General features: G+C 39.2%; 3 protein-coding genes across 3 annotated transcripts; all 3 read right to left on the bottom strand.

Annotated features, from left to right (window-relative positions):
* Positions 1–706: 706 nt before the first annotated feature.
* On the bottom strand, positions 707–2,399 carry LOC127792560 (early nodulin-like protein 2). Its single transcript, XM_052323089.1, has 2 exons — positions 1,820–2,399; positions 707–1,685 (listed from the first exon to the last, which is right to left on the bottom strand). Exons 1-2 carry the CDS (start codon positions 1,995–1,997, stop codon positions 883–885), a joined length of 981 nt encoding a protein of 326 aa, XP_052179049.1. The 5' UTR covers positions 1,998–2,399; the 3' UTR covers positions 707–882.
* Positions 2,400–4,004: 1,605 nt separating this feature from the next.
* Positions 4,005–7,034, bottom strand: LOC127792559 (protein DETOXIFICATION 19-like). Its single transcript, XM_052323088.1, has 7 exons — positions 6,597–7,034; positions 5,958–6,502; positions 5,121–5,207; positions 4,978–5,034; positions 4,623–4,861; positions 4,415–4,533; positions 4,005–4,326 (listed from the first exon to the last, which is right to left on the bottom strand). The coding sequence occupies exons 1-7, from the start codon at positions 6,894–6,896 to the stop codon at positions 4,186–4,188; spliced, it is 1,488 nt and encodes a 495-aa protein (XP_052179048.1). The 5' UTR covers positions 6,897–7,034; the 3' UTR covers positions 4,005–4,185.
* Positions 7,035–9,402: 2,368 nt separating this feature from the next.
* On the bottom strand, positions 9,403–11,848 carry LOC127791393 (uncharacterized). Its single transcript, XM_052321246.1, has 4 exons — positions 11,573–11,848; positions 10,502–10,723; positions 10,221–10,333; positions 9,403–10,057 (listed from the first exon to the last, which is right to left on the bottom strand). The coding sequence occupies exons 1-4, from the start codon at positions 11,756–11,758 to the stop codon at positions 9,688–9,690; spliced, it is 891 nt and encodes a 296-aa protein (XP_052177206.1). The 5' UTR covers positions 11,759–11,848; the 3' UTR covers positions 9,403–9,687.
* Between the last annotated feature and the right edge of the window lie 939 nt (positions 11,849–12,787).

The following is a 12,787-nucleotide window of genomic DNA, read 5'->3' as shown; positions in this document are numbered from 1 at the left end:
TCATAATTCGATACATATCTCTTCAATTAAAGGGTATTATGTGTCATATTCTTTCCCATCTCATCGAATAAATTACCCCTATCTTACTTTCCAATCTAATTTGGGAATTTTGGATTGATTATTATCGTGAATTCTATACTGAGATTTATAAAAGATAACTTTGTCCAAAATCTCGTCTGCTCATTAAAAAGGTATAATTCTAAAAAATATATATATATTTTACTCGATCTTTATTTTAATATTAACTCTTCTAATCTGAGTACTAAATTATAGAAATTTAACATTTATCGGTTCTTACAACTTTTCTCCAAATTTGAATAAGTCCAACCTTCTTGACTTGAGATATCTGATAACTTGGCCAAGCTTTGCTTTTTCATTAGCTTTTTTTTTATTATCACATGAACAACTATTAATAATCTATAGCTAATTAGAAGGTGACAAAATGGAATAAGTTATTATGAAGATAATGCCTAATTTAATTAATTAAAGCCCAACAACACACTTGGCTCTTTGTTACAGAAGATGAGAATTTTCAAACTTAGTTGAATCATCTTATAAAAATTATTTTTTATTTAAATTGAAGAAGAGAAGGATTAGATCGATCTAATTAATATTTAACAGAAATAGACATATTATTATATTTATTCAGTCTTTAATCTAAAACCAAGATTAGATTAGATTGTATGCATGGGGATCGAAAATCGAATTATACACACAAAAAGTAATTGTTTTATTTATTTAAACTCACAAAATTCTATAAAATCAAGAAAGAAAAAGAAAGAGAAAAATCAAATCCCAAAAAATAATGTGAGAGAGAAGACGTAATCAATGAATCCCCGCAAGATTACAAATGAAGCCCAGAACGATCTTCATACGTTGAAGCTAGAGCGCTGCTGTAACCGATGCCATGATGATGATCAACGCCATAACGGAGGGATTAGTAGTGAATGCCGGGGCCGATGAACCAGGCGGCGATGTTGTATTGTCGTTCGCCGGAGTAGTACTGGGAGGCGGCGGCAGAGTCGGGGTGGTCGTTTCTGCCGGGGGAGGAGGTGGAATTGCCGGCGTCGACGGTGCCGGAGGTGATGACGAGGGTGGCGAAGGGGGGCCATTTGGAGTCGGCGACGGCGACGCTGCCGGTGTAATCACTGGTGCAGGAGTTGGAGCAGCCGGCGTCGGAGATGGAGTGGGTGATGGTGACAGGGATGTCGTTGGAGCTGGCGATGGAGACACTGCCGGTGCAGGAGATGGAGTCGGTGATGGTGACAGGGATGTTGTTGGAGCTGGCGATGGAGACACAGCCGGTGCAGGAGATGGAGTCGGTGATGGCGACAGGGATGTTGTTGGAGCTGGCGATGGAGACACCGCCGGTGCAGGAGATGGAGTCGGTGATGGTGATAGGGATGTTGTTGGAGCTGGCGATGGAGACACCGCCGGCGTCGGGGAGCCCGGAGAAGGAGGAGGGGTGGGTTTGTAACGGACGGCTAAAACGACGGTGATCAGCTTCTGGCCTTTCTGGCAATTCTCTTTGTTTCCGGTGATGAAGTAGAAGGGACCCGAGCGGTCATACTTGAACACCGAATCCCCGCCGTCCATTTTCACGATCGGATTCTCTGAGTTGCAGTTATCGTAATCCTCTTTGCTCACAACCAGCACGGAATCCGTCCCTTTCTTGTACTTGAAAACTTGATCAAAACCCAGAAATCAAACATCAGAAAAAAAAAAAAAAAATTCTAAACAAATCAACAGCTTGAATTAATCCTAACAAGTGATGTGTATCAGAGGAGCCGAATCGAGCCGACTGCAGAGGGCGACTTACAGAGAGTATCATTGACTTGAAACCTCATCCTCTCGGCCCAGTGGTTGTAATTTTCAGATGGGTTGGGAGTCCAGCCTTGCCTGCCGCCGACGTTGAACTGATAAGCCCGCAAACAGCCCGTCATGGCGGCGAAGACAGCCGGAAACAGCCAAAGGGTAGTCCGAGATTGAGAAGGCATGATTAAGGAGCTAGCTTGGACTTTTCAAGTTGGAGAGAAGCAGCAGCGATGGAGATGGAATGGATTAAATAGCAAGGGACCAGGCCAGCGGCATTAGTTACCGTTTTTGGAGTTGGAGGAGGTCAGCCTCCTGGGTTCCGGTTTAGGGCATAGAGATTTAAGGGTGTTTAACCAGTCAACTTTAAATGGATCTAGACCAATTTAGGTTGATGACCCTAAATTCTAAATCCTTTACCGATTTGGATTGGTCTGAATATGAGATTAGAAAATTTTAACTTGAAGACTAACTATTACTGAAAAGATGAAACGATCATTCTAATCCTATCACGTTATGCAAGCATTAGGATCCACCCTCTACTACCACAAGTGAGTTTATTTAAGTTTCAAATTTCTAACTAAGAAAAGTGAGAGTGGCGCCTGATCATCGTAATTGATTTCGTTTACTTTTATAATTTTTATATATATTCACAACGCTAAATAGTAAATACATGACTAAACATATTTGGGTTACCTATGAAACCAAATTATCGAGCATGACGTGCATGGTACCATCATTATATTAAATTAAATATTTTATTTGACACCTGGGTCGCAAATTTTGAAATTGAAACCCAAGTTAATCATGTATACTTGATTTAATTTGATGTTAAATCCAAAAGTACGAACCCTATCCCATGATGAATTAAGTTTGAAATGATATAAAACGGACACCAATTAATTTTAATTATGAGTACCCCTAATTGGTTAGGGACAAAGTTTAATAGATTTAATGAATTTTTAAACTCATTTAAGTGTTGATATCTTATTAATTAAATGCAACGATCAGCCAGTACCTGAGCATACATTTTCAACTGATCATAAGAGACAGCTTGGATGGAATCAAATGGGAAGGAAACCATGGGCAATTAATGGCGTCAATGAAGCAAAGAGGTTGATGACAGAGGAGCTGTTACTGAAGAAGCCAGCCCATGTGTCAAGGCCCAAAGCCAGGGCTACAACAATGGCGAGGCCAAGAAGGAGAGAGAGCTTGAGGGTGGGTGACGGCCATAGCGTGCTTTGCCCGTTACCCTGCTCCCAACTCATTTGACACCAACACCATTGCTGCAGAATTGAGGGCAAGCTTTAAGCCAGTGGGAACATATATAGTGATACACCTGAAATGAACATCCATGCCAGGAACCCTCAAACCCCTCTGCAGAAAACAGAACGAATAGAACCAGCAGGAGCACAGAGATCCACACAGAGATGGACACCGACAATGCGGATCCTTTGAAGCCAAGACTTGTTCAGTGAACCAATGGATATAGGCGACGCCAAAGTGGACCATCAGTGGCGGCAATGAGCAGACGAGCAGTGGCCTGACAACAATTTGTGCCTGGAGAAACCTCGAAATGTTCTGCAAAAACCCATATGCAAATAAGCCAGGTACGAGGAAGTTCATGTAGAGAGCAGCGGCTCTTGTTGTCTCAGGGTCTTGGTGGAGCTAGGAAGATGAGAATGGTCTTGGAATAGAACCAGAAGATGGATATGATGATGCAGATAAGAAGAAGATGTGATGCAGGATGCCTGTAGGTAGCCTTGAAATTTTACGATCGTCTCCTCACAATTCAATCAAAAACCTTCTCTCATAATATGAAGAATGATGTGATGCAGGAAGTTCATGCAACTGGTTCTTGGCCTCTTCCAAATCCAAAGCCTTCTTCCACCACTTTATGATCATCCCCTCATTATTCGTCTTCTCTTTCATATTCATCTTCTTCGCCACGACAGCAGGTAAGTTGGTAACGGAGTTATATATAATATAGGCATCATCATCATCATCATCATCATCATATATCTATCTGATGCGTGCTATATGCCGGAATTCATGTGCAATTATCCTTCCAACCATTCCCCTACCTACCTCGTACGTGTTTAAATTCTCCTTGTGTGCCGCCATTTTGCATGCGGAAAGCATTTATCAGAGATGCATGCATATGTATATATGAATGGAAAAGGAAAAGCAAATTAACCCGGGTGAAATTGAAATTTTATTTTTGGGTCAAATCACTAATTAAAAAGTCCATAAAACAATTAGAGACCATCTTAGGTTGCCCAAACGAGGGGTTAAATAAGATACAGAGAGGACGAAATGGGAACGAGAGAGAGGAGTGCCCAATTCAAACAAATCTCCCTCCTTGCCATTCATTCACGCAACAAGAGGGTTCTGTTTGTTGGCGGCGTCGGTGGTGTCACACAAGTTGACCCCAATCCATTTAGCCCGCTTTGTAAGCAGAAAAAGGGTGCCCGCCTGGCACGAGAGCCCGCAGAGCAAACCCAACCACAAGCCCTGCAACATTATTAATCAATGAATCCCCATCTTCAATGAGATAATTAATATGTTACATTGCTAATTAATAATGAAACAGTTAAGGCACCTGAGCATAGAGTTTGAGCTTAAATCCAAGAAGGATGGCAATCGGCATGCCCAGGCAGTAGAATGTGCCCATGTTTATGTACACTGCCAAGTGCTGCCACCCACATCCTCTAGCCACCCCTGCACTTGCCATTATAATTTATAATTTATGATTATTAGGAAGAAGAAGAAGAGGAAATTAAGCTTCAATTAATTAATTAGGTACCAACCTGATAAGACCCCTTGGATGGAATCAAGCATGATGGAAACCACAAGAAATGGGGTCAATGAGGCGAAGTGTTGTATAATTTTGGAGCTGTCACTGAAGAAGCCAGCCCAGATGTCATGGCCGAGACCTAGAGCTAACACCACGGCAAGAGCGAGGAGGAGGGAGAGCTTCAGGGCGACGCCCATGGCGCGCTTGGCCAGCTCTGGCTGCCCTGCCCCCAGCTCATTTGACACCCTCGTGCTGTTTCACAAAATCCAATCAATTAAACATCTGAGTCGCATTGACAGGACAGTACGGTTTGCATGGGATTAGTAAAGTCCGGATACCCCATCTTGTAAAAAAGACAAAATACCTACCTAGCAGCAGCACTGAGACCATAAGTGATCATGTAGGCTATGGCTTCTGTGTTCACACTGGAGAGAAACAAACCCCAAAGATTACAAGATTGATCGTATAGACATGGGTTTGATCTTGAGAGTCGGAGCAGAGAAAGGCTTACCACATTGCAAGTAACGAAGTGTTTAATTCTGAATCAGGCATTAGTCCAGCTAATAGAACCAGCAGCTCAAAAGCCCAGTACTCCAAGCTGAAATAATCAATTTTACGGTGTAAGTCGGATCATCACCTATTGCTTAATTATGGGAAAATGCTATTTGTACATAAACTTTTGTACAGAATATTTACAGAAATGATATATTGCGATATATTGACATCAAAATATCGCGATATTTTTGTGATATTTTGATCATGTTCATCCCTTTCTCCCTCTCCCCCCTTCCCTTGCCGCTGCAACTTCGCCATCGCCTGTTCTCGCCGCTGCAATCTCCGCCGCCTCGCCCGTCGCCTCTACCTGCCTCACCCCGTCGCCTCTGCCGCCTCATCGTGTCGCCTCAGGCTGCCTTGTCGCTGCGTCTCGCCGCTGGGAGCCGACGGTGTGAGAGGGAGAGAGAGAGACAGCGGGAGAGAGAGATGCTGTATTTGGGGCATTTGAGTCATTAATTGTAAGGGCAAAATGGATATTTTGATTGCCCTGTAAATAATCTGTAACATTTGTTCTGTACAAATAGTATGACCCCAAAAAGTACTTATGTTAACTTGGTATAAGTCTTACATTATAATATTTTAAAATAATTTTATGGATTTAAAATCAAGAGTCAAGAGAATCCAACACATGTTTAATTGCACTTGTTTGATTTTGTCACATGATGGATTGAATTTATAATTATATAAACTCCGGTCAACCCAAATGCCCAATCCACGGGCACCCGACCCATTAACAACCCCAAAGGGCAAAAATTGAGTGAGAAATGAAGAATTCTGAAGAAGCAGAGCTTACCACACCATTGCTGCAGAAGGCAGAGCCAGCTTCAAGTTGGAGAAAACATGGCCGAACGACTCGGAAGAAAGCCCAGTCCAAGTGGTCTCAAACCGCTTCGCAAGAACCAGGTAGACAGCCAGCATGAGCACCGAGATCCACAGCGAGATCGAGACCGCCATTGCGGCGCCCTTGAAGCCGAGGCTGGTGCAGTGAACCAGAAAATAGGTGATTCCGAAGTGGAGAAGCAGAGGCAGGAGCGAGCAGATTAGGAGTGGAAAAACAACGCTTTGGGTCTGGAGGAAGCGGAGGATGTTCTGCAAGAAGCCATGGGCGAAGGCTCCCGGAATAAGGAACTTGAGGTAGAGCCCGGCGGCTCTGGAGATTTGAGGATCTTGTCGGAGGAAGACGAGAATGGGCTCGGAGTAGAACCAGAAGAGGGAGATGAGGATGCTGAAGAAGAAGGAGATGATGCAAGATGCTTGCAGGTATATGCCCATCATTCTGTACAGCTTTGCTCCGTACCCTTGCCCGCACAGTGTTTCCAGTGCCCCGCTTAGCCCAATCTACAACAAAAAACAATTAATGGATCTTGCATCCCATCATATGGGATCGGACACACACAGAGAGAGAGAGAGAGAGAGAGAGAGTAGTGAGTACCATGAAAGCAAAGCCGCTAACGGTGGCCCAAGAATTGGCGAGATTGGCTCCGGCGAGCTGAAGCTCTCCGAGATGGCCGGCGAACATGACGGCGACGACCGGGATGAGATAGTAAGAAACACTAGTAAGAATCATGGGAAGCGAAAACAGCACCTGCCTCTTGGCCTCTTCCACGTCCAGCACCTTATTCCACCGGGACCGGCGCCACCTTCCATCCTCCTCGCCGCTGCCATGGTTGTACTTGTAGTGGAGCAGCGGATCAGTACTGGCGGCCTCTGAAGCAGTAGCCTCCCGAGACATGGATCGATATCTCTCCCTTAATATCTATATCCTCCTCTCCTCTCCTCGCTCGTCTTCTTGGCTTCTGATCGGATTACCAAATATAATATTCCATGGCAATAAGGATAGCAAGGTGACGACAAATTAAACAATCTTCCTTCATATGGTAAAAGAGACACTCTTAGAGCATCTCCTATGATCAGTGGCATTTGGGGGTATAATTGTCAAAATGACATCCCGAATTCAAAATCAACCACTCTAATGGAGGTAGCATATAGGGTTGTAAAATGATAATAATTCTCTTGAAATGTCATTTTTGATACCACTAGAGAGAGAAAAAGAAAGAAATGCAAACTTAATAGCTATTTTTAATTGTTCTATTTTAATTTTTATTATAAAATATTAATTATTTGAATTTAAGATTTGATAAAAAATATTAAAATATTAAATGATATCCCTATTTTGACACTTACCATTGAAGTAGATTTTTTTTTTTAGAAGTGCTATAACACTATTTAAAGTTGTAAATATGTAATTTAGTACTTCAAAATGACACTCCCTTTTGGAGATGCTCTTAGTAGCTCCCGCGAGCAATATGCCGCCGGGGATAGTGTATTTTGATAGTTCGTGAATTTAATTTTTTTTCTTAATAAATTCTTAGTTCAATTTTTTTACTCGAATATAGATTGATAATAAAAGAACGAGTGATATACCAATGTTTTGATTTTTTCCCTATTCAAGGGTTAAATACTTAACTTACAATTTACGTTATCTTGTGTAATTGAGGACACGAACATAAGAGATCACGCAAGGACGGTCATCCCAAGAGATACTCTTAATAAATCTTATTATGTATTTAATTAATATAAGTATATAATATGTGAGATTTAATCTATTACTCCAGCACATACAGGGGGTGGGGGCTTACACTTTCTCCTTTTTAATTTTATTTATATTTGACAAACGTTATCACAAATAATATAATAATTTTATATAATATATTTATATAAATATGTGATATGTAAATAACATTTTTTTTAGTATTTCATAATTAAGACTTAGTATTTAATTTTTAAAATTTATTAAATAAAAAAAAATTAACACCCCAACACCCCACGGCATGATCAGTTCAAAGCCAAATTGGCTTCTTATCCAACGATGCTGACAGACTGCTGCTTATAAAATTAAAATGAATTATTCATTAAATGTTAATGTATTATATATCTATTTATATTAATATAATATATTAATATTATAATTAAATAATATTTTAAAATGAATATATATATATGAAAAAATATAATTAAATTAAATATTAAATATTAATTAATAAAAAATATTATCAGCTGAGTTTGAAGCCGATATTAGGCAGCCCATATTGACTCTCTCTCTCTTTGTCCAGCCACCGCATCAAATGGCGGCGGCGGCTAAGTCACGAGTCAAAAGATAGCGGCTAGACATTTCCGTTTAAGGCTTAGCGTTAAACTAAAATAATTGAATTAATCGATTGAAATTGTCGAATTATGTTGTAAATTAATTTAATTTAATTTTTAAATTTAATATTTTTAATTATTTCAATTTAATACAATCTCTATATTAAAAAAAATAAAATAATAAAATCTAACTAATATGTTAAAAAATAACATTTTTTTGTTTTTTCATTTTTTTCAGTTTTTATCAATTTAATTTTTTTATTTTTTGATTCAGTTTGAATATCTATTTAATCAATTCAGTTTAATTTTTAACATAAATTTAATTTATTCAATTTAATTAATTCGATGCTTATCCTTAATTAAAAATAAAAATTTTAAATATAAAAATAGTAAATTATTATCTCTCCCCCATATTAAGTGAAATTTGTGATTATATACTTGTATTTTAAAAATATTCCTACTGCTTCCCAATCTTCCAATTCATTCAATATCTGATAATAAATTATTAACGTAAAAATTAAGTTTCAAAATAACTTACTAATAATTTCACAAATATTCTTTTTTTTATGAAAAAAGTCATAAAAAAATTTAAAAGATAATATTTTATAAATCACTTTAAATACAGAAAACCGAGTTGGTGGGTTTGTCTGAACAAATTGAGAGAAAAGATATTTTAAATTTAATATTTTTATTAATATTTTAAATTAATATCTTATATATTTATATTAATATAATATATAAATATAAAATATTATTACGTGTGAAACATGAATATTAAAAAAACTCCTTTTGATCTCTCTGGCTCATTTGAATAGACATAATCTAAGCATGCAGCAAGATAAGGACATTGTGAATATTAAAAAAACTCCTTTTGATCTCTCTGGCTCATTTGAATAGACATAATCTAAGCAAGCAGCAAGATAAGTACATTTTGCCCTTAAGACATAAATCAAGTGATCAGATGAACAATATATCAGTATCAATTCGATGGGTTACGAGTTCGATCTTCGTCTTACGCAAGGGTCAAAAACTCATCCTACGATTTAGCTCATTTGGCATAATTGAGGGTACGAACACTAAGAGTTGCACAAGGATGATCATCCAAAAATAAGAACATTTTGCACGGGGCTATGGTCCTGCAAAGTAGTGGCTGCAGATTATATGAGATGTACATATGACCAATCCTAATGTTGTGTGGCAAAGGAGCTGTAAAATGTTGTTCCCATGGCTTGTCTAAGCTACCAACAGCCATGAAAATACAGATGATGATATGCCTACATCATGTGGGGAAGGGAGAGCTTACAGAGTAATAAGCTTCTTACAGAGTCAACTGCTGGCATGGATTGCTGAAGACACTGGCTATTTGTGACACTGTGTCATCAAAGCTTAGCTGATGGTCTGGTTTTCTCAGCTTCCTTGATATATTTGTACACGCCAATGCCTCGCTTTCTTCCAAGGCGACCGGCGTCAACATGCTGCACAAGAAGAGGGCAGGGTGCGTATCTACTGTCCCCAAGGCCGGTGTGAAGAACTCTCATTATCGACAAGCAGACATCTAACCCTATAAAGTCTGCAAGCTCTAGAGGACCCATTGGATGCCTCGTTCCCAGCCTCATTCCGGCATCAATATCCTCCCTGGTGGCCACTCCTGTGTAGAGTGCGTAAAATGCTTCATTTATCATTGGCATCAGAATGCGGTTCACAATGAAGCCCGGATAGTCCTGAGAGCTGATTACTGTCTTGCCAAACCTGAAAAATCCAGTGTCGCCAATCAAGTAAACGGAAGGCTCAAGCAACAGGGGAGGAGACTAGAAACTGGGTTATTCAGCAATATGTCTCTAGCATAAGGGTTCGTTCAATTCTGTAAATATCGTCAAGAACAAACTTAGTTTAGAGCTGAATTATGAGCAACCTCTCTGCCAATGCTTTGGTTGTACTAAATGTATCATCCGATGTCTCTGCACCTCTAATGATCTCAACCAGTTTCATTACAGGAGGAGGATTCATAAAATGCATGCCAATCACCTGGGAATGACGAAACATCATTTCGCATTCAAATAGGAAGGCACAGAAGAGCAAGTTTAGTTACCAACATGATTTATGAATTACTTGAAGCCATTGACAAGATGAATTTGTTTAGAAGAACACGGCCCAAAAACATCAAGCTTGCAATTAAAAGTTCCCTAACATAACCTGCTGTGGCCTGTTCGTTGCAGATGCTAGGCGTGTAATGGAGATGGAACTAGTATTAGATGCCAAAATGGCTGAAACTTTAGCAATCTTATCCAGTTGAGAAAACAACTTCTTCTTCACATCCTCGGATTCCACAATGGCTTCGATGATAACATCAGCAGTACAAAGATCTTTTAAGTTTGCAGTACACTGGAGGAGCAGGCAAGCATCACTCCCTGCAGCCTGTAAACAGCTGAAATTTGATCACTGAAACAATTCATCTCAAAATAAATACTAGTAGTAGCAGGTGACGGGTAAATCACACCAAATATCACTAAATTTTAGTGTGTTTTTTATTTTGGTTACTAAACTTTAATTTTTTTCAATATGATCATAGAAGTTTAAAAAGTTTTACAATGTGGTCACATATAAGATTTTCCGGCCACTCTATAGCTAGAATGGATGACGTGGCGCTGATGTGGCAAACAATAAAAATATTGTGCAATAACAATCAATCAGAACGTGCCATGTGGCCCTGATGGGTTTGATAAGTTTGACATGTGGTACATTTTGATTGGTTGTCATTGCACAATAATTTTTATTGTTTGTCACATCAGCGCCACGTTACCTACTAAGACTACGGAGTGATTGAAAAATTTTATATGTGATCATATTGTAAAATTTTTTAAATTTTCATGATTACATTACAAAAAATTAAAGTTTAGTGACCAAAATAAAAAACACACCCAAATTTAGGGATCTTTAGTGTGATTTACCCAGCAGCTGATTCTAACGAAACATCAAACATCCCCTTTGACAGGGTGAAAGTGAACCCAACAAATCCATCGCTAAACTCTGTTACTGACAATTAACACCGTTTTATTGGTCAAATCAAACAAGGGTTCCAATCAAGTCAACATATCCAGCAACCTACTACTCATCAGATAACCAAGCAAATCACCATGGAAAGCAATTACATATACCCTAAATCAGAGAGGCGAAATCCCTAACATGAACTCACCATGTTTGATTCAACTACAATTCAATTTCCACAAATATTGGAACCAACCAAGTTTGCTGACAAAGATTTACCTGAGAGAGATTTCCCTTGGAAACGAGGGCGTTGATGGAATTGGAGACGTAACTCTGGGCTGTGGCAAGAGCCTCTGGGGCACTGTCATGGAGCCGGACTTGAAATCCGTTTGCGGCGGCGAGAAAGGCTATTCCGGCGCCCATCTGGCCGGCGCCGATCACACCCACCGTCTTAATCTCCGCCATGAAATCCGCCGCGCCACCTTCTTCTCCTCGGCTTCTGAGAATGAAATAATGACCCCTCTTGTCGGTCTTCTTCCTGTCGTCGTGACAGAGTCAACATGACATCAATTATTATTATTTTGATAATTGAACGATGAGTTAATTAAACATTACTGGGCCTCAAGCCCAAGAACTTTTTCCATTCGTGGCCCAAACTCATATTTCCTCTGGCCCAAAGCTCTGTCATGCTTAATAAAGCTTTGAGACGCAGCAAGGGCAAGCAATAGATCCAGCTTATTAGGACACGATGAGGCTGTGATTGGGACCTATTACCCTATTAGGGACACACATTTCCACTTCTTTCTTTGTTTTGACCGGTAACCCATAACCAACCTACCCTTTCTCATCATCTTTACTCTCTCTGACAATTCACAATTGGTGAATTTGTAATTCAATAGTCACTGAACATGTCTTGTAAATTTGTTTTTACATATTTAATAATATATTAATTATACACTCAATTCTGACTAGATAGCTAGATAATCAATAGATATAAATTATAAAAATTAAATCTTTAATACAAAAGATTTGAAGTTCAAAAAAAGATAAAAGTTTTCATATGAAATTTAAGAAAGAAAAAAATGGGGGTTGGGCTTTATTTGATTTATTGGTTTGACCTTTTGTAAAAAAAAAAAAAAAGAAACTTTAGAAAGGGGTAATGAATCACCGTGATGACAAACATGCTCATGCTCATGTTAAGTTGTCCAAAGTAGCAGTTGCCGAAAGGGAAGCCATCAAATGGGCATCATTGGTGAGGAACTGTATGTAGACTTTGCCCCCAATTGCCATCCCATCATCACTTCTTCTTTCTTCTTCCAGGGAATCCCATTTGGGTTGGGTTGGGAAGCTTGCTCTCCAAGCTTTTACTTTTCCAATACATTATTTAGATATTTATTTATAATATTTATAAAATAACAAATAAAAAAACACTGAAGTAGCGATCACCAATCATATTTTGTAGTAACTGTTGGAGAGATATCAAACAGGGGCGGT

This window comes from Diospyros lotus, chromosome 15 (assembly GCF_014633365.1).
Source record: "Diospyros lotus cultivar Yz01 chromosome 15, ASM1463336v1, whole genome shotgun sequence".
In the NCBI taxonomy this organism is placed as follows: Eukaryota; Viridiplantae; Streptophyta; class Magnoliopsida; order Ericales; family Ebenaceae; genus Diospyros; species Diospyros lotus.
Note: the sequence above shows the minus strand (reverse complement) of the source record. Positions and strands in the feature narration are given on the sequence as shown.

What these genes read in the sequence shown, in the direction of transcription:
- LOC127792560 (XM_052323089.1), bottom strand. Translation starts at nt 1,997, where the DNA reads ATGCCTTCTCAATCTCGGACTACCCTTTGGCTGTTTCCGGCTGTCTTC. An exon ending in TCAAGTCAATGATACTCTCT is followed by an intron (nt 1,686 to 1,819) that starts GTAAGTCGCCCT and finishes GTTTTGATCAAG; the next exon opens with TTTTCAAGTACAAGAAAGGG.
- LOC127792559 (XM_052323088.1), bottom strand. Translation starts at nt 6,896, where the DNA reads ATGTCTCGGGAGGCTACTGCTTCAGAGGCCGCCAGTACTGATCCGCTG. An exon ending in ACTTCGTTACTTGCAATGTG is followed by an intron (nt 5,035 to 5,120) that starts GTAAGCCTTTCT and finishes GTTTCTCTCCAG; the next exon opens with TGTGAACACAGAAGCCATAG. An exon ending in CATCCAAGGGGTCTTATCAG is followed by an intron (nt 4,534 to 4,622) that starts GTTGGTACCTAA and finishes TGGCAAGTGCAG; the next exon opens with GGGTGGCTAGAGGATGTGGG.
- LOC127791393 (XM_052321246.1), bottom strand. Translation starts at nt 11,758, where the DNA reads ATGGCGGAGATTAAGACGGTGGGTGTGATCGGCGCCGGCCAGATGGGC. An exon ending in CCAAGGGAAATCTCTCTCAG is followed by an intron (nt 10,724 to 11,572) that starts GTAAATCTTTGT and finishes AGCTGTTTACAG; the next exon opens with GCTGCAGGGAGTGATGCTTG. An exon ending in CAACGAACAGGCCACAGCAG is followed by an intron (nt 10,334 to 10,501) that starts GTTATGTTAGGG and finishes CGTCATTCCCAG; the next exon opens with GTGATTGGCATGCATTTTAT.